The sequence below is a fragment of the Myxocyprinus asiaticus genome, chromosome 16 (genome assembly GCF_019703515.2).
Source record: "Myxocyprinus asiaticus isolate MX2 ecotype Aquarium Trade chromosome 16, UBuf_Myxa_2, whole genome shotgun sequence".
NCBI lineage: Eukaryota > Metazoa > Chordata > Actinopteri > Cypriniformes > Catostomidae > Myxocyprinus > Myxocyprinus asiaticus.
In genome coordinates this window covers 11113414-11137554 of record NC_059359.1, presented here as the reverse complement: position 1 = coordinate 11137554, position 24141 = coordinate 11113414, and the positions used below count along the sequence as shown (strand labels likewise).

The following is a 24141-nucleotide window of genomic DNA, read 5'->3' as shown; positions in this document are numbered from 1 at the left end:
TTTTCGTTTTGACGCCGTACAAATTATTGATGCATATAAGCAGCTGGTGTGACCGTGTGATTCACGGGTCATATAATCATGTGACTAGCACAGTAGGAAGTTCTTCCATTCAAGTGAACAGAAAGAAGCTAACAGCACCTTATTTTACGTTGTATACATATATCTTATGGCAACATCGCCCGTGAATTTCGATCGGATTTCTTTGTTTCTGATATGCCTAGGCGTATGTTTGTCTCAGTGCGAAGACATACGGTAAGCGCATTTATTTTTTAGTGCAGCTATCTTTAATAACTGTGTTGAGCAGTGGTATCAAGTGGTATCATGTTTGCTAATGCCTGTAAACGTATGTATACCTATTTATCAGCTGGTTGGTTCATAGATTTAGAATTTTTTCAATTAGTCTTGATTCTAAAAGTATGAAGACTGTAAAGAGGGTTTGCAGCTCCATGTCAATCATCTCAATCGTTGCCTTAATACAGTACAAAAAAGGTTGCTTCTTTAAAAGAAATGATGCTGAATAATCACACTCTGAAAGTCCTTTGACAGTTCTCGGATCCGTAAACAGTAAAAAGAATCTGACCGCGGCCCGCGCGTAAGTAGCCAATCAGATCATTTGGAGACGGCACTCTGCCAATGGTGTGAGTCTTAGGCGGGACTACTTGTTTGGCCGACCAATGGGAGACGTGAGGAGTGTTGGGAAACCTGTTTGGAAACTTGAATTATATATTTTTTTTAATTCCAGTGCAAAAATCGCTAACAGCAACTTTAATGACAGCATCCCCATGTGACATGCTGTGAATGCTCTACGAATACTCTACTTTGAATGGAATAAGTTATAGATTTTACTTTTTTCAACATGTGTCTGAAGGGTTCCATTAAAATGAAGTCCCTTATGCTGTTATTCTTTTAAAAGGTTTATTAGTTTATCTTAATTAGCTTTTCATTAGGCTTCACTCCAGCTAAATCTACAACTAATTTGCATCTTGCATTTGCATGGTGTAAGAGGATAACCCAGCAGCCACATCCTGAACCCATGTTTTCATAAGGATTGCACGACCAAGCATATCAAAGTAAACATCTGCTGCTCTGCTCTTCAATTTCATATAAGAATTCCTTCAGTTAAGACTGAGGAAAAAAATGCAAAACAGTAGGTGTAGATGTATTAAGGGATATTAACACATTAAAATGTGCTTATGTTTCAGAATAATGAACCACATCCCCATGCTACTGTGGACAGATGTAGAACTAGTTGATTCCCCTTTCTGAATCAATTTCACACATGCTCTAAATTAACTAACAAGCTTAACACACATAATTTGCTTTTATTAATACAATTTCATCAAGTTCATTCATTTTCTTGACAGACATTCTTTGGATGATGACCTCTTGTTGCCCTACACCAAATCCCATGGCCCTTCGCATTCTCACCGCCATGTGAGGGACTGTCAGCCCATCTCCAATGGCAATGTTACTCATGAAAACTGGGCAGCAAGCAGGCACTCTAATTCTCCTGTGGTTGAGTCCAAAATATTTATCTCCGACATCAGTGATGACTCTGGCTTTCAGAAATGGGTGAGTGGCCACATCACCGTGGTCCACGACCCACTGAGAACTGTGTCCGTCCTGGAGCCAGGGACCCCTGGAGGGTGCGAGCAGAATTACAGGAAGCTTGTGGAGCTCACTGCTAAAACTAGAAAGTGCCTAGTTGCTCAGAATGGAGGTTACTTTAACACAATAACCGGACAGTGTTTAGGGAATGTTGTGAGTGATGGAAAACTGGTGAGGAACAGTGGAGGAATACAGAATGCACAGTTTGGCATCAGAAAAGATGGGACACTAGTGTTTGGGTAAGCTTACAGTCTGCGGTCTCACCCTGCAGTCTTTCCTCTGGGCTTCGTGATGTTTTGCATTACCACAGGGTTTGTTTTTGTCCACAGAGCCAAGCAACAATTGAAATTTGATTTAGTCTTTCCCAACTCTGTGCTGGTGAACTTTTGACCTGTTTATGTGTATAAAATGCACTTTTTTTTATCTGTACGCACTCAACCTTGATAGACCTATTCTAACATTCACACTGCAAAGTCCCTGTCCACCCAATTTATTTAAGGAAACTAAGCTGCCAAAATGAGTCTCTCAGAGCTGAATATAGATACGGTAGAAATAGTAAGAGTAGTATGTTAGTATACTGTTCTGAACGTAGCCGGAGGAACATGTTAGCACTCCCTGGGACTTTTTATTAATGTTATCTTAATATACATGCATAAACATTACAGTGTATATATATATATATATATATATATATATATATATATATATATATATATATATATATATATTTTTTTTTTGTGCTCACAGAGAGGACACAATAAATTATAAACACTTCAGTCCCACAGAAGAACTGTTATAAAAGAGTGTTATAACAAAACACTGCCTCACTCTCTAAGTGAGCAAACTTTATCATCACAGTCCAAAAATTCCATAGCTGTTTCCTTTTCTGCAGTGTTCTGTAGCAGCTATAAGAAAACCTCAACTAAAATATGGGTGCAGAATTTGGAGGGAAGCCGTGGGAACGCAGAGCCCCTAGAACATCTGTTTCTCAAAATAAAAACCTTATGAAAGCATTGCAATGTTGCATAACATATCAGTGCTCTTAATAATAGGCAGTACTTTGGAACTTTGTGTACGCAAGGTGTCTTGGTTAGTCATTCATTATGACGGAATGGGCTTTTAACCGGAATGTTCTGTTGTTATATAAAGATGTTTACATAGCCTGTTTGGACATTCACCTGGCAGTCTTAGGATATTTAAAACAACAGAATTGTTGTCAGTGAAGTATAACATGGTGTACATTAGGGATAGCCGATACCATTTTTTTCATTACCAATTACTAACAAATATTGTCAGATACCGTTTTTTTTTTTTTTCCTTTCTCTCTCTCTGATGATGAAATAAGTCATTTTGCCTGGGTTTAACTTTAAGCACCTACTAAACATGCAAAAAAAAAAAAAAAAATCTAGAGCAAATAGTTTTCCTAAAAATTTGACAACATATGTTGCAGGACTAAGTTGTATAATTTTAAATAATACCAAGTTATAGAAAGTCAGGTTTTTTTTTTTTCATCATCAAATTGTTTATGTTTCGAGGAGTGTTGGTTATTCATGTTTTTGAGACGTTACAGACATTACATGAGAAATGAGCATAATTAATTCAGATTCACAGTAATGGCCAGCATTGTCTAATCACTGCCAACCATGTTAAATTAAAATTATACATGATAAATTATGAATCTATGTACTGATTGCACAGTGTGGCATTTTGCGATAAATCGCTCAAATTAAAAAAATGGCATATAGGTTGAAACTAGAGACTCTAATGTTTTGACTCAAACAGGTTTCAAATGTAAAAACTTAATTAGGTTTCTTACCAGATGTAGTTTTTTTGGCATTTCTCCCAAAGACAAATCCGCTGTGATTGGTGCCATGTTGTTTTGTCACATGACATATGTCAGAAGTTTAACCCTTTACTAACAACACAGAGTCTCCTGAACTGAGATCAGTTGGTTTAAATTAATTTAAATTATGCGTTGCATATAGTGAAGCCAAAATACAATATCCATGCATGTGAACGTGGGATCACATGAGGCTAAGGAAGGAAATATCTAGTTATAAATGAATGGAGATAACAATCCCTTTTTATCAGATCATCTAACATAAACATAAAACAATTTAAAATATCGCTGTGACTGCGCTGTCTGCGAATATTTGTGGCTTTAAGCATTTCTGCACATTAAGATGAGCGGAAAGAGAAACATCCAATTATATGCAATTATTTGCTTCTATAGTAAAATTTGTATATATATATATATGTATATATATATATATATATATATATATATATATATATATATATATCTATATATATCTTACAAAATGCAATAGATTTCATGGTAAATAAATATTCACTAATTTAGCAAAAATCTTTTAGTGTTGATATTTTTATGTGAGGATCGATCCGCTCAAAACAACACCAGTATCAGAAGTATAGATACTTTAGGATCGATTCGCCCATCCACACAAGCATAACAAGAGATAACGTACATGTAGCTTTACTGGAACTGATAATCCTTATCAATCCTCTTATTAATTGCTAATTTCTTATTACTATTTGTCATTTAGCTTACACTTTTATCCAATATCCTGGATCCACCCCCGGAACTTTGGGTTAAATACCCTATGAAATTTTAATTGAGATTTTGTCGCCTTTAGTCCATTTCTGTTAGCTTTGAGGCTGTCTATATGCTAGTGTGTACTTCTAGTTAACAAAGTTAACTTTTAGCAGATAAACTCAGATAAAATGTATTTTTCTCTCCAGTAAAAGGGGCCAATAATATTGATGGCTCATCCTGCATGCATGGGCGTATACAAATTTTTGTCTAATGAAATGCTTTTTGAATGAGAACGTCCCCTCCTCAAAAAGTCTGCCATCTCCTTCCAGTTATTAATAGCATGTAGCTAAATCATAGTTAATCATGGTTGTGCTAACACTCGCACTTTATTTCCTTTCCTAACTATCAAATGGTTGCAAAGTGGCTGGAATTTATTGATTTTGAAAGTGTTTATATTGCTTACGTCTATGGTACAATCTGTTGAGTGTGATTTTGCCAGCATGTGACATAAACTAAATGCTATTGGCTATTTTAAAAAGGACAAGCTCTTTGATTTTTCCCACCCCAATTCCTGTTTTAATATGAAATACGACAACACAGGAAAGAAAACCGCTCTCGTTAAATCAGTTCATGGGGTTTTTAAGTGTCTTGATAAAGGGCAGAATGGTGAAAGTTCCTGAATCAGTGGGGTCTGAACCTAAAACCTTTGAGTTAGCAGCTCAGACCTTTAACCACTGTGCTGCATTCCCATTTTGTATCCATCTTTTTTCTCTTGCTCTGTCCCTCTGTCCTTTTTTCTCACTTTTATTTTCCTCTATGTTTGTAGTTATTTGTCTGAGGATGACGTCCTGGATCAGGTAAACCCTTTCGTGCAGTTGATCAGTGGGGTGGTGTGGCTACTGAGAGCCGGTGAGATCTACATCAATGAGAGCATACAGGCAGAGTGTGATAAAACACAGGAGACAGGTAAGATTAGACAAGAACCTGTCTGCAGTGTTACCATATACAGTGCATCCTGAAAGTATTCACAGCGCTTCACTTTTTCCACATTTTGTTATGTTACAGCCTTATTCCAAAATTGATTAAATTAATTATTTTCCTCAAAATTCTACAAACAATACCCCATAATGACAACGTGAAAGGAGTTTGTTTGAAATCTTTGCAAATTTATTAAAAAGAAAAAAGAAAAAAAATCACATGTACATAAGTATTCACAGCCTTTGCCATGACACTCAAAATTGAGCTCAGGTGCATCCTGTTTCCACTGATCATCCTTGAGAAGTTTCTACAACTTGATTGGAGTCCACCTGTGGTAAATTCAGTTGATTGCATATGATTTGGAAAGGCACATACCTGTCTATATAAGGTCTCACAGTTAATAATTCATGTCAGAGCACAAACCAAGCCATGAAGTCCAAGGAATTGGCTGTAGACCTCTGAGACAGGATTGTATCGAGGCACGGATTTGGGGAAGGGTACAGAAATATTTCTGCAGCACTGAAGGTCCCAATGAGCACAGTGGCCTCCATCCATAAACGGAAGAAGTTTGGAACCACCAGGACTCTTCCTAGAGCTGGCCGCCCAGCCAAACTGAGCGATCGGGGGAGAAGGGCCTTAGTCGGGGAGGTGACCAAGAACCCGATGGTCACTCTGACAGAGCTCCAGCGTTTCTCTGTGGAGAGGGGAGAACCTTCCAGAAGAACAACCATCTCTGCAGCACTCCACCAATCAGGCCTGTATGGTAGAGTGGCCAGACGGAAGCCACTCCTCAGTAAAAGGCACATGATAGCCCGCCTGGAGTTTGCCAAAAGGCACCTGAAGGACTCTCTGACCATGAGAAACAAAATTCTCTGGTCTGATGAAACAAAGATTGAACTCTTTGGCCTGAATGGCAAGCGTCATGTCTGGAGGAAACCAGGCACCGCTCATCACCTGGCCAATACCATCCCTACAGTGAAGCATAGTGGTGGCAGCATCATGCTGTGGGGATGTTTTTCAGCGGCAGGAACTAGGAGACTAGTCAGGATCGAGGGAAAGATGAATGCAGCAATGTATAGACACATCCTTGATGAAAACCTGCTCCAGAGCGCTCTGGACCTCAGACTGGGGTGAAGGGTCGTTGTCCTGTTGGAAGATGAACCTAAGCACACAGCCAAGATAACAAAGGAGTGGCTCCGGGACAACTCTGTGAATGTCCTTGAGTGGCCCAGCCAGAGCCCAGACTTGAACCCGATTGAACATCTCTGGAGAGATCTGAAAATGGCTGTGCACCGACGCTCCCCATCCAACCTGATGGAGCTTGAGAGGTCCTGCAAAGAAGAATGGGAGAAACTGCCCAAAAATAGGTGTGCCAAGCTTGTAGCATCATACTCAAAAAGAATTGAGGCTGTAATTGGTGCCAAATGTGCTTTAACAAAGTATTGAGCAAAGGCTGTGAATACTTATGTTCATGTGATTTTATTTTATTTATTTTTTTATAAATTTGCAAAGATTTCAAACAAACTTTCACGTTGTCATTATGGTTTGTTGTTTGTAGAATTTTGAGGAAAATAATGAATTTAATCCATTTTGGAATAAGGCTGTAACATAACAAAATATGGAAAAAGTGAAGCGCTGTGAATACTTTCCGGATACACTGTAATTAGTCTGTTTATCTGGCTTCCCAAAGTGTTTGACTCCAAAATCTAGATCAGAATCAGCTGTGCAAATTTTCAACAGTAGTTCAGATGCTACTTGGTGCCTGAATTTATTTACGAATGCCACTATTTTTGAATGGAGCAGCACATTGTTTACTACTTATATTAGAATTCTTGTGATCACTTCCTACAAAGATTCAAATACAGTATAAGATTTAATAGGCCTTTAATCTTTTACAGGAACATTCCAGTCTTTTGTGGACGTGTTGTCTGCCCGTACTGCGGTGGGCCATGATGCAGAGGGAAGACTCATCCTCTTTCATGTCGATGGTCAGACAAAGATCAGAGGGTGAGAATGGACATTGAACCTGAGCTGATTTCAGCTGTTTTATCACTGTAAACATTGATTTCCTCACCCTCATAGGCTGTGTGTGCTTTCTAAAGCAGTCAATAAACCAGAACGAGCCTTTGCAAGATTTATTACTCACAAGACAATGCAAAAACATCAGATTCATTAAAACATTTAGTGTTATTTTTTTCCCCCTGAAGTCCATTTCTAATGTTAGTCAAGGTTTGTTGCACCAAAAACATAAATGTCATAATTGTGTGACCGCATTACCACCTCAGGTGTGCATTATTTTTCAATAATTCAATGGGCCAAAGTCAATTATTCCTTGCATATATATATATATATATATATATACACACCGATCAGCCACAACATTAAAACCACCTGCCTAATATTGTGTAGGTCGCCCTCATGCCGTCAAAACAGCGCCAACCCGCATCTCAGAATAGCTTTCTGAGATGCTATTCTTCTCACCACAATTGTATTGTTGAAATACTCAAACCAGCCCGTCTGGTACCAAAAATCATCCATGCGAATATCTATTCAGCCAATTATGTGGCAGCAGTGCAGTGCATAAAATCATACAAATACGGGTCAGGAGCTTCAGTTAATGTTCACATCAACCATCAGAATGGGGAAAAAATGGAGACAATGACTCCATTTGTACCGTGGCATGATTGTTGGTGCCAGATGGGCTGGTTTGAGTATTTCTGTAATCTCCTGGGATTTTCACACACAACAGTCTCTAGAGTTTACTCAGAACGGTGCCAAAAACAAAAAACATCCAGTGATCGGCAGTTCTGCAGATGGAAATTCCTTGTTGATGAGAGAGGTCAACAGAGAATGGTCAGACTGGTTCGAACTGACAAAGTCTATGGTAACTCAGATAACCGCTCTGTACAATTGTGGTGAGAAGAATAGCATTATTCTTGGCACTTTTTTGGCGGCACGAGGGGGACCTACACAATATTAGGCAGGTGGTTTTAATGTTGTGGCTGATCGGTGTATACACACAATATATGTACAGTATTATTTATATATATATATATATATATATATATATGTGTGTGTGCTGTGTATATATATGCCTATAATCAATAACTTTAAATCAATAGTTTTTTATTTTTCCATCCTTTTTAAGTTGATTACATGGGTTGTGTTTCATTTCATCATGATAGACGTAAAGTACAGTCTTGTACCTTTTGACTTTTGTACGATTTTCAAATAATTTTGGCTTCAAATAAACTTTTGTACTGTTGTGATTCACCTCGGAGCTGGTTGGTTTGGTTCATGGCTTAGAACTCTTTTACGAATGATTTTATGAAATCCCAAAAGAAAAAATGAATGGGAAAAAATACGCCCGGAATCAAAACGTCCATATGTTAGTGTGCTCACATTGTTAGACATCAAAATTTCTGAATTACCCTTTTTTGCTGCTTTGTTTCAATTAATGGTCTGGTTGGACTGGGGAGGGAGCTTTGCATTGTCAATATTAGCATAACTCTACATGGTACTTCAAAATAAAAAATTTAAAGCGCAAAAAAAAACAGATTTTTATGGTATATTCCCTTTAAAAAAACATACTGTAAAGCCTTTTTTTTTTGTTTATTGTCTAAAAGTTCTTAGTAAACTACTGTCTTTGCAGAATGAACCTCAGGCAAGTGGCCAAGTTTCTGAAAGAACAGGGAGTCATCAACGCTATCAATCTGGATGGAGGTGGCTCGGCCACCTATATCCTCAATGGATCTCTGGCTAGTTACCCTTCAGATCACTGGTGTGCAAATGCTTGTGTATACACATGTGCAAAAAAATATCACAAACAACATCATATTATTCAGTGGGCTAAGTTTAAATTCATTGCATTTTAAAAAATGGAAAAGAATCAAAACCATTTTTAACAAAATTCCAGCCAAGATCCCATGTGGCGCTGCCCGCGGGCCGTATCTACTGTGCTGTGTGTTCACGAAAGGCTTTGCCAGCCGGAAGACTGCAGCGGGCATGGGCGCTGCGTGGATGGCCAGTGTGTGTGCCAGCAGGGCTGGAGGGGACCAGGATGTGCCAATCTCACATGCCAGCCCCCTGAATGCGGAGAGCATGGCATCTGTACTGAAAGTAAGACATTATCTGCCGCTCTCTATTTCACTTTGACTCTAATATCATCAACACATAAGAGGCCAGGTTTGGTGTCTGTGTGTATTTCTTTCAGTCCGTGTGAAAGAAATTCTTCTCCATTTAATCCCTGCAGTACCTTCTCATACCCTTAGGGGTCCCTGGTCAAAAAATCAGGCATTAAATGCATATTATTGTGCTAAAGTAAGAGGGATTTCTATTTGCTCTGTGGTTTGTCAGGTTCATGTAACAGGGCAAATTTTCTTGCACTGAAGGTAATATGTATTCTGTTTTTTTTTTGTGTGTTTTTTTTTGGATAAGCACTTATCTCCCATTCTTTGTCGTTCTCTTTCTTATCCCTCTCTCTCTCTCTAAACAGATGGGTGTGCATGTGATGCTGGATGGATGGGTGTAAACTGTAGCCGGGGTAAATGCAGCTTTTCACACTGATTTGGATTTATCAAATAAAGCTCTGACTGGCTCTGGTACTGGGAGATCATTACATAAATAGTTGTGTTATCATTAAAGCTTGCGAAATATTGTTTGTTAGCAATGATACAATTGAAGTCATAAGTTTACGTACGCTTAGGTTGAAGTCATTAAAACTTATTTTTTAACCACTCCACAGATTTAATATTGGCAAACTATAGTTTTGGCAAGTCGTTTAGGACATCTAGTTTGTGCATGACATGAGTAATTTTTCCAACAATTGTTTACAGACAGATTGTTTCACTTTTAATTGACTATATCACAATTCCAGTGGGTCAGAAGCTTACATACACTAAATTAACTGTGCCTTTAAGCAGTTTGGAAAATTCCAGAAAATGATGTCAAGACTTTAGACAATTAGCTTCTGATAGGAGGTGTACTGAATTGGAGGTGTACCTGTGGATGTAGTTTAAGGCCTACCTTCAAACTCAAGGCCTCTTTGCTTGACATCATGGGAAAATGAAAAGAAATTAGCCAAGACCTCAGAAAAAAAAATTGTGGACCTCCACAAGTCTGGTTCATCCTTGGGAGCAATTTCCAAATGCCTGAAGGTACTACGTTCATCTGTACAAACAATAGTTTGCAAGGATAAACACCATGGGACCACGCAGCCATCATACTGCTCAGGAAGGAGACGTATTCTGTCTCCTAGAGATGAATGTAATTTGGTGCGAAAAGTGCAAATCAATCCCAGAACAACAGCAAAGGACTTTGTGAAAATGCTGGAGGAAACAGGTAGACAAGTATCTATATCCACAGTAAAGCCAGACTACAGTTTGCAAGTGCACATGGGGACAAAGATCTTACTTTTTGGAGAAATGTCCTCTGGTCTAATGAAACAAAAATGTAACTGTTTGGCCATAATGACCATCATTATGTTTGGAGGAAAAAGGGTGAGGCTTGCAAGCTGAAGAACACCATCCCAACCGTAAAGTATGGGGGTGGCAGCATCATGTTGTGGGGGTGCTTTGTTGCAGGAGGAACTGGTGCACTTCACAAAATGTATGGCATCATGAGGAAGGAAAATGATGTGGATATATTGAAGCAACATCTCAAGACATCAGCCAGGAAGTTAAAGCTCGGTTGCAAATGGGTCTTCCAAATGGACAATGGCTCCAAGCATACCTCCAAAGTTGTGGCAAAATGGCTTAAGGACAACAAAGTCAAGGTATTGGAGTGGCCATCACAAAGCCCTGACCTCAATCCGATGGAACATTTGTGGGCAGAACTGAAAAAGCGTGTGCGAGCAAGGAGGCCTACAAACCTGACTCAGTTACACAAGTTCTGTCTGGAGGAATGGGCCAAAATTCCAGCAAATTATTGTGAGAAGCTTGTGGAAGGCTACCCAAAACATTTGACCCAAGTTAAACTATTTAAATGCAATGCTAGCAAATACTAACAAAGTGTATGTAAATTTGTGACCCACTGGGAATGTGATGAAAGAAATAAAAGCTGAAATAAATAATTCTCTCTACTATTATTCTGACATTTCACATTCTTAAAATAAAGTAGTGATCCTAACTGACCTAAGACAGGGAATGTTTTCTATGGAGAGAAAACATGTGAAAAACTGAGTTTAAATGTATTTGGCTAAGGTGTATGTAAACAACTGTCTTCAACTGTAATTAAAAAAATGTTTTAAACTTCGATCAATATGTTCACATGAACTCCCTTTATATTCCCACAGTCAGTAACATCTGTCTGTATTATTACAGAATGTGCAGCAGGTTTCTATGGTGATGGCTGCAATCAAACATGCACATGCACAAACGGAGGTTTATGTGATCCTGTTCATGGACACTGCATCTGTCCTGCTGGTTTCCGTGGAGATTCCTGTGAGCAAGGTATGTAGCCCAATCAGTTTAGATATTTAAACACATGCACATGTGATGCACACTGGACCCCTGACAACAAATAACTCCTGAGACAAATAATAACTCCTGAGAAGTCTCCTGAGAATCTTGTGAATGCATTCTGGGTTTTGAACGCTATTGCAAAATTGTAGAATATCCAGGTTTAGGAGATGCCCGAATTTTTTGTATTTTTTAATGGCTAATAATATATGGGAATCAAAATAATTCATCAAGGACACTGAAGCTTTGTTCCAAAACCAAGTCAGCTGTCAAAAATCGACATAGCCTGCTACCTTCTAAGCCAGCATCCCATACCAAATCGGGTATCTTATAAGGCAGCATAATTTTACTGCCTATTGTTTGGAACAGCCTTTGAGTAATCACAACGTGATTCTGCCTGTGTAAGCAGCCTTCTTGGTTTTTGAACGGTGCATATGAATCCCTGCATTCTCTTGGAAAAGCATAATGTTTTAACAGGCCTCTGTTTCTCTGTCTGCCCCAGAGTGCCCCATTGGTTTCTACGGGCTGAACTGCGAGCAGTTATGCCAGTGCCATGACATGTGCCTGTGTGACACTGTCACTGGAAACTGCAACGCCACATTTCAGGAAGTGAGAAACATCAGCCTGCACAAAGGTACGGCACAGCCCCCATTAACACTCACACGACATGCAAACAATAAATTCCCTGTGACGTCTCTATACCAGTTTAGTCTTCACACATCCTCAGCACATAGTTTTGGCCATCAGCACTCTTCATGATCATTCTCTCTCTCTCTCTCTCCCTCTCTCTCTCTCCATCTATCTAACTATCTATCCATCCATATATACACTATATTGCCAAAAGTATTCGCTCACCCATCCAAATAATTGAATTCAGGTGTTCCAATCACTTCCATGGCCACAGGTGTATAAAATGAAGCACCTAGGCATGCAGACTGCTTCTACAAACATTTGTGAAAGAATGGGCCGCTCTCAGGAGCTCAGTGAATTCCAGCGTGGTACTGTGATAGGATGCCACCTGTGCAACAAGTCCAGTCATGAAATTTCCTCGCTACTAAATATTCCACAGTCAACTGTCAGTGGTATTATAACAAAGTGTAAGTGATTGGGAATGACAGCAACTCGGCCACGAAGTGGTAGGCCACGTAAAATGACAGAGCGGGGTCAGCGGATGCTGAGGCGCATAGTGCGCCAACTTTCTGCAGAGTCAATCGCTACAGACCTCCAAAGTTCATGTGGCCTTCAGATTAGCTCAAGAACAGTGCTTAGAGAGCTTCATGGAATGGGTTTCCATGGCCGAGCAGCTGCATCCAAGCCATACATCACCAAGTGCAATGCAAAGTGTCGGATGCAGTGGTGTAAAGCACGCCGCCACTGGACTCTAGAGCAGTGGAGACGCGTTCTCTGGAGTGACGAATCACGCTTCTCCATCTGGCAATCTGATGGACAAGTCTGGGTTTGGCAGTTGCCAGGAGAACGGTACTTGTCTGACTGCATTGTGCCAACTGTGAAGTTTGGTGGAGGGGGGATTATGGTGTGGGGTTGTTTTTCAGGAGCTGGGCTTGGCCCCTTAGTTCCAGTGAAAGGAACTCTGAATGCTTCAGCATACCAAGAGATTTTGGACAATTCCATGCTCCCAACTTTGTGGGAACAGTTTGGGGATGGCCCCTTCCTGTTCCAACATGACTGCGCACCAGTGCACAAAGCAAGGTCCATAAAGACATGGATGAGCGAGTTTGGTGTGGAAGAACCTGACTGGCCTGCACAGAGTCCTGACCTCAACCCGATAGAGCACCTTTGGGATGAATTAGAGCGAAGACTGCGAGCCAGGCCTTCTCGTCCAACATCAGTGTCTGACCTCACAAATGCGCTTCTGGAAGAATGGTCAAAAATTCCCATAAACACACTCCTAAACCTTGTGGAAAGCCTTCCCAGAAGAGTTGAAGCAGTTATAGCTGCAAAGGGTGGGCCGACATCATATTAAACCCTATGGATTAAGAATGGGATGTCACTTAAGTTCATATGTGTCTAAAGGCAGATGAGCGAATACTTTTGGCAATATAGTGTATATCTATCTATCAAAAAATGCTGTTAAAATTAACACGTTAAGGCAAGCGATTAATTAAAAGTTTAACACTTACATTTTTTTTTAATTGCAATTAACTCATTTACAGTTAATACAGCATAAACCAGCATAAACACTGGTTTGAAGAGCAGAAACTTTGTGATGTGTCCGCCCGGAGTCATTACACTGACGGACACCACAAACACACGGCAGACGTGATTCAGTGTCAGTGATAAATTGTGATGGCGAAAGGAGCTCTTACTGCTATTTGTTGTACAAAACAAGCCTAGATGGAACTTTTGACAGAAATTAAGTATTTTTCAGCCTAAGTAAGGTGCATTTTTATTACCACTGAAGTACGCCAAGTCTTAACTGTCAACAAAAAGCAAAATTAGTCTTTTTGTCTGCAAGTGCTTTTCATGTGGCGTTCAAAGGTGTGTATAGGGATATATAGGGTGGGTGTGTTGGGAATTACTGCTGCATAGCATGGCATGCAAGTTGACTTAAACATGTTCTCTCATTTGGTCTCCATTTCTCACTTTGAGAACTCTGGACTTAGTCTGTACTGCTTTTCCCGAGCTGTGATTGGCTGGAAAAGTTTTCACATTGCCACGTTACCAACCTCATATTATTTTCCCTGTCTATCTCTCTGTCCACCACTCACTCACTCACTCAGCTTATGCATAGTCACATGATTGCAAACTCTCTACTCAAATTTACACACAAACACTGTGATAAACTAAGCTGCTGCCCTCATATTGACTATGACCTCCAGGACAGAGAGGCCGTTTGTCGGGGCGGACTGGCCATAGGGAGAACCGTGACTTTTCCCAGTGGGCTGGCCACGAAACTGGGCCCGTTTTTATTTCAAATCCAGGGCTGATTTCTCTTCCCAGTCCGACCCTGGCTGTTTGTATCCAGACGAGAAAAAAATGTGAGCTCTCTCTATGCCAATTTTCTTTTTTTGCCCTTTTTCATTTAACATTAGATGAAGAGACATTTTCAGTCTACCCTGCAGAGAAATAATAAACCATAAACCCCCCTGTGCTCTGGAGTTTAGAAACAGCCCGTCTGCTGAGCATGTGAATGGCTTTCTGCCTTCTAGTATATATTCCGACACTTGGAGGCTTAAATTTAGTTTTCATTGTGAATTAATACTTTAGAGGCTTTACATACGTTATTCATTTTACATACTTTATACTTTTTCGCTGATTTTAGGTCTGCAGTGATGAAATGCACCCAGTGCTGATTCACCAACTAAAACAAAACGTTGTTTTAAGCTTACATTTGAATGTATTAATTTTTTTTTTTTTTTTTTTTTCTCAATGCTTCAGCTGATCACTGTCTGGTTACCGAAATGTGGAGAGAATGGAGAAAAGAGGAAGAGACTCGCACAACCAGACCTTATTTATCTGAGTAAGTGCTTCAAAAAAGTGGTAGACCAATATATTGATCAGGCCAATAAATCAGTCAATATTTGGCAATTTTGAGATTATCATTATTTTCCATTTAGAATTGAAGTGGTAACAACAGACAGCCTTGTTAATTCAATATGCACTTCAATAAGCTTTCTAATTATGGACATCTTCTCTTTATGGAATAGTTTAGTGAGTTTGAGTAAATATTGTGTGAACTGTTTAATTTCAGCAATTTTATGTACTTTGAAGCTGAAGTGTGTAAAATCTGCACCACTATCCTTCATCAAACTGAATTGCAGAAATAATTATTGTTTTTAAATGTTTCCCAAACATTTCCCTCTCTTTTCCATTGGTTCTAAACAGGCTGTCCCACCCCAAACTGCTGCCTTTGATCGAGCCAATGTTGCCATGTTGGGCTGTTCGTGATGCTCAAACAAACATAGCAATGTTTTTAATCGCACCACAGTGCAACATTTGCACTTTTAGAGAAATCCTAATAAAAGTTTACTTCTAGTTATCTCTGCTTATTAACTATATTTTAGCATTGAAAAAAATCACACACTTCAGCTTAAAGCGGTAATAAACTCACCCTCATGTCATCCCAGATGTGTATGACTTTCTGTCTTCTGCTGAACACAAACAAAGATTTTAAGAAGAATATCTCAGTTCTGTAGATCCTCACAATAAAGATAAAAGCAGCATAAAAGTAATCCATACCAAGTTATCCATGGTTAATTCCATGTCTTCAAAAGCAGTATGATAAGTGTGGGTAAGAAACACATCAATATTTAAGTCCTTTTTTACTATAAATCTCCACTTTCACTTTCAGATTTGAAAGTGAAGCTAAACAGGCGCCACATGTGACTTTCAGATGTGAAAGTGGAGATTGATTGTATCATATTGCTTTTGAAGATATAGATTTAACCACTGGAGTCTTATGGATTACTTTTATCTGCTTTCTGGACCTTCAGATTTCTGGCCACCATTCACCTGTATTGTGAGGACTTACAGAGCTGAGATATTCTTCTAAAAATCTTCATTTGTGTTGTGAAGAATGAAAGCTATACACATCTGGGATGACATGAGGGTGAGAAAATGATGAGATCATTTTCATTTTTGGGTGAACTATCCCTTTAATGTAATTTTAGCAATTTTATGTCTCATTTTCATCATTAAATTCAAATTGTTTACCTAATAATATATTGACAGTATATCAGCGATCTGCCATCCTCCATGGAAGAAATTGTTATCTGCATCGGCCATTAATAAACCCATATCGGTTGACCACAACTCCAAACCCCATATTAAATACATAAACCCACACACCATAATATCACCCGATGTCTTCTCTGTCAATATGTTCAATGCCATAACCTCCATAGTGATAGAGTTTACCGAGGGCTCTGCTTATATGGAAAAACAATCTGTTAGCTCAAACAGCTTGCCATTTATACCGTCCCTTATCTAGTTTGAGCAACTTGATTATTGCCTTGGAAATTCACTCTGACATATTCCAGACCCGTGTTTAGCAAAACGAGCTTTCGGACAAGCCTGAACCAAGTGCCCCTAATGTACTGGTAAACAACTCGACTGCAGTGGAGTGGCAGAGATAAATTTATTAGTCACGCTGCCTTTCACATGCAAGTAAGGGATTGTGCGATGTTGCCATGGTTGCAGTCAAGTGCTTTGTGAAGGCTGTGGGCAGCAGTGTTCAGAGGTCAAAGTTCAACTCCTCACCCTAAGTGTGTTTTGTTTATGTGTGTGTGTGTGTGTGTGTGTGTGTGTGTGTGTGTGTGTGTGTGTGTGTGTATAGACAAAGCTGGCTGGTTGTCTGCACTCTCCTGGCAACGTCGCTGCTGGCCAGCCTCACCAGTAACCTTATCCAGACGTGCAGAAAATGCAAAGCGCGCAGGCAGAGGCAGGAATACTCCTACGTGCCCCTTGGAGAGATTAACGGGGCTGCGGAACGAGGTAGAGGGCAGAGGACGAAGCCTGGGAAAGGCCTCTTTCAGCAAGAAGACTCGGAATCGCAGGACTCGTCATAACGCGACTGTGTTTCAGAGTTCTTGCAAATGTGTGTACGGGTTCCTGCTTGTGTGCCAGCCGCCAGAGGGCAGAGAGAAGCTGTGCCTTTGTGCCTTAATAACTACAGGCTGAGTGGAAACTTTCAAGACTCTCGCTGGCAGAGACAAATGGGCAATGTATGGAGAGCCCCTTTCACATCAGCATAAGATAATGAAAGAGGTTGTTTGTTCCTTTGAGCTTTTGGAAGCCCCTCTTCTTTCTGGGATTAATACCATCTAAATTGACAATGATGGACAATGAGATGGGTGTTAGATTTCAAACAGCTGTCTGCTTGCCTGTGTGTTCACTTTTGCCCCAGTCTGCAAAAACTTTTTTCTTAATCAGTATTTTTGACTTGTTTTCCAGTATCAATATCTAAACATCTTTAAAACAAGATAAGTGGTAACACTTTACAATAAGGTTCCATTTGCTAACATTAGTTAACAACATTAGTTAACATGAACTAACAATGAACAATACTTTTACAGCATATTTTAATCTTTGTTAATATTAGTTTTAACATATACATTTTTAAAATCAAAAGTTCTATTAGTTAACATCAGTTAATGCAGTATGAACTAACAAATGAATCATTTTATTTTTATTAACTAGCATTAACTAAGATTACTAAATGCTGTAAAAAATATATTGTTCATTGTTCATGATACCTAATGCATTAACTAATGTTAACGAACGAATGTGTTGCCAGATAAGTTTATTTGAGAAGCAAAATATGATAAGATTTGTTTTCGGATAATATATCTTGAATTAAGTTTCTTTTTTTTCTGCATTTTTTTTTCCCATTGGCAAATTGTTCTTTTTATCATTTTAAGAATAAACCTCACTAAATGTTGTTATATTGATGCTTAAAACAAGAAAACAATAACATAAAAACATGAAAGTAAACTTTAAGGAGATGTTTTTGCTGGAAAACAAGGCAAAAAATGCATATAAAGAAAATAATTTTCTTGCGGTGCATCTGAGTCTGTAGACCACATCCAACTCTGTTCACATATGCCAAGTGCCCTGATTGTGCAGTCTGACTGACTTTTGCACATCTTCATGTTTGTTTGGTTTTCTACCACAGTTCCATGGCAGCTGGAAGCAATATAAGAACTGTTTTCTTACGTTACATCATTCAAATTTTAATTATTTCACTGACCTCAATGAAGCCTTTCATTTTGGTTTTTGGGTTAAGAGAACCAAGAAAAAAGCAATATCGCCACAGAGCTTTTTTTATTGAGAGAATAGGCCAGTTGTTCCACATGTTGCCATAGGAACCGATGAGGTTTGAACTATGAACCCTCCTGTGAAATCTTCCTGCAGAAACATGCCAAACTGCTATTTTGAAACCTAGTTTTATCAAATGATTTTTCCCCCTTTGGCACCAGAGGTCATTCAGTTTATTTTCATTCCAGCGATAGCCCTTTTGTTTCCATAAAAGCCTTGCCAGCCCCTGTCTGTCTTATCATGGTGCTTTTGAACTGTTTTGTGTGTTGTCTCTAGCAAATCAGACCTGCCATATTATAAAAAAAAAAATCAAGGCATGGATACTTTTCAGTTGCTCTTAGAAAACAAAAAGAAGGCAATTTTTTCAGTTCTTGGCACAGAATGGCTCTGTAATTCAGTTCTAAAGCAGTGAATCCAGGCGTTGGTTTGAGATTTGAGAAGAAGTCTGGTTCTAGCTCTGAAACATGAGACAAATATTACAGAAGAGGAACATTTACTCGAGACCGTTTTAGAGTTCATAGTTCCTCTGCTGTTTCCTGTTTAGCATCATAAAATAGATTTGTATCTGTTTTTTAAGAGTTTAAAAGTAAAAGAACAGTGGAAAGGTGAATTTCACAATGCTTGTCAAGAACTCTGGCCATATTTACCCCAAAATCAAAAGAAAGAAATCCAAAATTATATTTTTCTTAAATCTATTTTTAGAACCATTGCCTTTTTTTTTTTTTTAACTGTAAAACAAAGCACATCCCCCCCCCCAATTATAATGATGTGAAATTATGCAAAAAAAAAAATCGAATTCTCATTACTATAATGCAAAAAAATATATAATTAATTAGATTGTATTTACAAAAGGTATTTGTTGTACTGCCTTATACAGGTGCATCTCAATAAATTAGAATATCGTGGAAAAGTTCATTTATTTCAGTAATTCAACTCAAATTGTGAAACTCGTGTATTAAATAAATTCAATGCACACAGACTGAAGTAGTTTAAGTCTTTGGTTCTTTTAATTGTGATGATTTTGGCTCACATTTAACAAAAACCCACCAATTCACTATCTCAAAAAATTAGAATATGGTGACATGCCAATCAGCTAATCAACTCAAAACACCTGCAAAGGTTTCCTGAGCCTTCAAAATGGTCTCTCAGTTTGGTTCACTAGGCTACACAATCATGGGGAAGACTGCTGATCTGACAGTTGTCCAGAAGACAATCATTGACACCCTTCACAAGGAGGGTAAGCCACAAACATTCATTGCCAAAGAAGCTGGCTGTTCACAGAGTGCTGTATCCAAGCATGTTAACAGAAAGTTGAGTGGAAGGAAAAAGTGTGGAAGAAAAAGATGCACAACCAACCGAGAGAACCGCAGCCTTATGATTGTCAAGCAAAATCGATTCAAGAATTTGGGTGAACTTCACAAGGAATGGACTGAGGCTGGGGTCAAGGCATCAAGAGCCACCACACACAGACGTGTCAAGGAATTTGGCTACAGTTGTCGTATTCCTCTTGTTAAGCCACTCCTGAACCACAGACAACGTCAGAGGCGTCTTACCTGGGCTAAGGAGAAGAAGAACTGGACTGTTGCCCAGTGGTCCAAAGTCCTCTTTTCAGATGAGAGCAAGTTTTGTATTTCATTTGGAAACCAAGGTCCTAGAGTCTGGAGGAAGGGTGGAGAAGCTCATAGCCCAAGTTGCTTGAAGTCCAGTGTTAAGTTTCCACAGTCTGTGATGATTTGGGGTGCAATGTCATCTGCTGGTGTTGGTCCATTGTGTTTTTTGAAAACCAAAGTCACTGCACCCGTTTACTAAGACATTTTGGAGCACTTCATGCTTCCTTCTACTGACCAGCTTTTTAAAGATGCTGATTTCATTTTCCAGCAGGATTTGGCACCTGCCCACACTGCCAAAAGCACCAAAAGTTGGTTAAATGACCATGGTGTTGGCCATGGCTTGACTGGCCAGCAAACTCACCAGACCTGAAACCCATGGAGAATCTATGGGGTATTGTCAAGAGGAAAATGAGAAACAAGAGACCAAAAAATGCAGATGAGCTGAAGGCCACTGTCAAAGAAACATGGGCATCCATACCACCTCAGCATTGCCACAAACTGATCACCTCCATGCCACGCCGAATTGAGGCAGTAATTAAAGCAAAAGGAGCCCCTACCAAGTATTGAGTACATATACAGTAAATGAACATACTTTCCAGAAGGCCAACAATTCACTAAAAATGTTTTTTCTATTGGTCTTATGATGTATTCTAATTTTTTGAGATAGTGAATTGGTGGGTTTTTGTTAAATGTGAGCCAAAATCATCACAATTAAAAGAACCAAAGACTTAAACTACTTCAGTCTGTGTGCATTGAATTTATTTAATACACGAGTTTCACAATTTGAGTTGAATTACTGAAATAAATGAACTTTTCCACGACATTCTAATTTATTGAGATGCACCTGTATGTATGCTGATTTAAATGAGAAAAAAATCTTTGTATTATGGTATTTTTTACTGTAATACAATAAAAATATTACTTTATTATAATGAGATTTTCATGAGATTCATCTTGAAAGTGTTTGACTTTAGAATTATATTAAAAAGATATGTATTGCATAACAGAAGGTGGCTGTCTGCAACGTGATACATTTGACTGTTTATTAACACCTGGCTCACTGCCTGCTTTGCATATGATCTTCATAGCGAGCAACCTCAATTACCCTTACAAGTGTAAAGCAGATGGGGACTTAAATTATGTTTTTGATGTATTTTTTTATTTCAATCTGATCAAGCAAGCAGATGCCGCACAGGTTAGAGAGGGTACTTGTTCATCTCGGTTTCATTCATGATGCTAATCAGCATGACTGGCTCAGGCTTTCTTGGCACTCATTTTTAGTGACTCAGTTTGTAATTTTGTGTGTCCTCAGTACAATAAGGAAATGCTTTATTAACATACAGTGGCCCCAAAAAGTATATGGACATTTAAGCCACAGTCATTGTTAAAAATGGCTCAGAAAATTGAGGATGATTTTGAGAAAAGCGCTAGGATAATATTCGAATGCAGATGCCACTTGTTTTGATTTTGTATACAATGAAATTCAAACATTTTTTTTATGTGACTTCAGTGTCCAAAAGTGTAAAATAAAGTATAGAATATTTTTGGGCCACTTTATTATTATGATCATTTATGATACATTTAAGTTCGTTTGCACTATTCCTGCAAAAGTACATTTAATTTTGAAAATCGTACTGTAGTAATCATGATCCCAGTGTTGTTCGACCTTCCCTTTTTGTCTATAGATAACTTAATGCAAATCGTCTGGTGGCTTGCTTTGAGGTCAGTTAGAGCCTAGTCTGCATGCCTGTCTTGCTAACCAGAACAGCCCTCCTGTCCTTATAAATAAAGACCAGGATGATTACTTCCAACTTGGATTGAGTTGAGTTAACATCATGGAGTGCAGTATAGCCCTATTTATATTCCTGGGTTCATCCAAGGGCACAGATAGATAGACGTCTAAATCCCAATTTTGAAATGTGAGCTATTTTTCTGTATAAATTGCTGTTTTTTTTTAGGTGTGTATGTAATTTTACAGGCTTGTTTTGTACCGACCCTGAAATAACAAAAATGAAGTTCATATTTGTATCTGCCATACACTGGATCAGTTCATCATATTTGGTGTTTCTTTAATGAACTATTTCAGCTTATATAAAATATTGTTATTTTACTGATTACTGATTGGATGTTGATGTTTATTTCTTAAAAGGTCATTACAAGCCAAAGATATAATTGGGTATTATTGCATTAACCATTCTTTGGTCTTGTGAATCTTTCCCTTGCGGATTGACCCATTTAGAACCATTCTAAAAATGGGTCAAAATGACCTGCAAGACCACAGAAAGGTTGAAATGAAAATGCAAGGTATGTTAATAAAAGCCAATGTTTCCTGGGTGTGTTCAATATAGAAAAGGTGTGTTCCACAGAACAGATCTCAATATGGTTTATTAAGATGAGTATTTGCATGTGGTGCTGGTTAGGATTTCGTTTGTTGTTCAAACTTGGTTCATCAGTATACATAGTATATTTGTGCTTCCATCATGTTTCATTTAATTTTGTATTCTGTTCTAGTATGTCAAGAATATTCAATTGTCATGGCATTCAGCATATGAAACAAATGTTGTGTTTAACAGTAGATGGTCCCTAAATATTTTTGCATTCATTGTTAATATGAGAGAAGTTTTATTTGTATTCAGAACATTGCCAATAAATTGCTCAACACATTGTTTTTAGCTTGTCGTTCTTTTTTTTTTTTTTTTCTTTCTTCTTGTATTAACAATGAAATTGTACAGGTCTATTCCAGATAAACACAAATTAATACAAGAAAAACTCTGAAATCTTTGCATAAGTAAGTTTATTTGACAAGATCAGCAATGGGGCCAAATTAATTAGCTTCTAAAAAAAATCATATTTTACCTAGTCCCAGAAAATGTTTTTGTCTGTACTCTTCTGTTTAGTAGAAAATTATACCCTCAACAACAGTAAAAGTGTCTAAGATAATATATTTGCTTTACACCTTAAGACATAATCATTTAAAGTAGAAGTTGATGCCTGTTGGAAATGTTGGATTCCGTTACGAGATGTTTTCTTGTAATTTTCCTGGATGTCATATTTTGAATTTATTCAGGGCTTCGCAAGACTCCGCTTGACACACTTTGGCGTCACAGTGTTTTAAAGCCTTTGGTATTTGAGAGAAACATTTCCAGAAGCACAATATTCCAACTGTAGTTTCACAGAAGCAACACTGCTGCTTTGCAGTCTTTGAAAAAGAACGCACAACCACAAGACCTGCTGTTTTGACTGACAGGATGTCATGGCTGACAGCTCAGTGAATCACACACTTGTTCCACCCACTTGTCTGTCCTGTATACATGATGCAATCCTCCACCCAGATGTCACACCGTTAGCTTCTTTGCATCATCTCTGTCCTCTCAATCTCTCTCCACCCAAACACATTTTGTTTTCGATATGTAAGTGTTAGTTTACCCAAAAATGAAAATCTTGTCATCATTTACTCACCCTTACGTTTTTCCAAAGCCATATTACCTTCTTCCATGGAAAGCAAAAGGAGATGTTAAATTACAGGGACTGGCAGCCTCAGTGACCATTCACTTTCATTGTATGGACATATTATGAAATTAAATGTGAAAGGTGATTGAGATAAACATTCTGCCTAACATCTCTTTTTGTATTCTATGGAAGAAAGAAAGTCAGTTAGGTTTGGAACATCATGAGGGTGATTAAATGACAGAATTTTCAGTTTTGAGTAAAGTATCCCTTTTAATACATTAATCCAGAACAACTGTTGTTGGTATCAGCAGTAGTCTTTTAATTGCAGTAACTTAGTGTTGTTATGGCACGTTATGGTAGTTTGGTGGGCATCAGGATAAAACAATACACCTTAAAACTGCTATACACTAACACTAAAAGCTTAACTACTGTAAGTTTGTAATGTTTTGTTTCTTGTTTTTTTTTTTTTTTTTTTTTTTATCTAATCTAATTGTCAGGTAGTAAACTGAGTCAATTCTTCAGACAACACATCATTGTGTACACAGCACTATCTGTTATTAAACTCAGTCATTTATTTGCGTTAAACAAAAGGCTCTGAAAATGCCACAAGGATTCTGTGACGTGTGAGTGACGTGTGAGTTCAGTCAGCCATGAACACATCTAAAACATTACTCTAACTATTGACAAAAAATGTTACTGTTGA

At 38.4% G+C, this 24141-nt stretch overlaps 1 protein-coding gene across 1 annotated transcript; it reads left to right on the top strand.

The window, feature by feature from the left end:
* The first annotated feature begins 98 nt into the window (after positions 1–98).
* LOC127453774 (N-acetylglucosamine-1-phosphodiester alpha-N-acetylglucosaminidase-like) lies at positions 99–19351 on the top strand. The gene is made up of 11 exons (XM_051720464.1): positions 99–252; positions 1365–1847; positions 4992–5131; positions 7042–7150; positions 8796–8924; positions 9060–9262; positions 9639–9686; positions 11464–11592; positions 12104–12235; positions 15001–15082; positions 16898–19351. The coding sequence occupies exons 1-11, from the start codon at positions 167–169 to the stop codon at positions 17127–17129; spliced, it is 1773 nt and encodes a 590-aa protein (XP_051576424.1). The 5' UTR covers positions 99–166; the 3' UTR covers positions 17130–19351.
* Positions 19352–24141: the final 4790 nt, after the last annotated feature.

Excerpts from the sequence above, each read along its gene's own strand:
- LOC127453774 (XM_051720464.1), top strand. The coding sequence starts at position 167 with ATGGCAACATCGCCCGTGAATTTCGATCGGATTTCTTTGTTTCTGATA. Across the intron at positions 253-1,364 it reads TCTCAGTGCGAAGACATACG|ACATTCTTTGGATGATGACC; the intron begins GTAAGCGCATTT and ends TTTTCTTGACAG. Across the intron at positions 5,132-7,041 it reads TGATAAAACACAGGAGACAG|GAACATTCCAGTCTTTTGTG; the intron begins GTAAGATTAGAC and ends AATCTTTTACAG.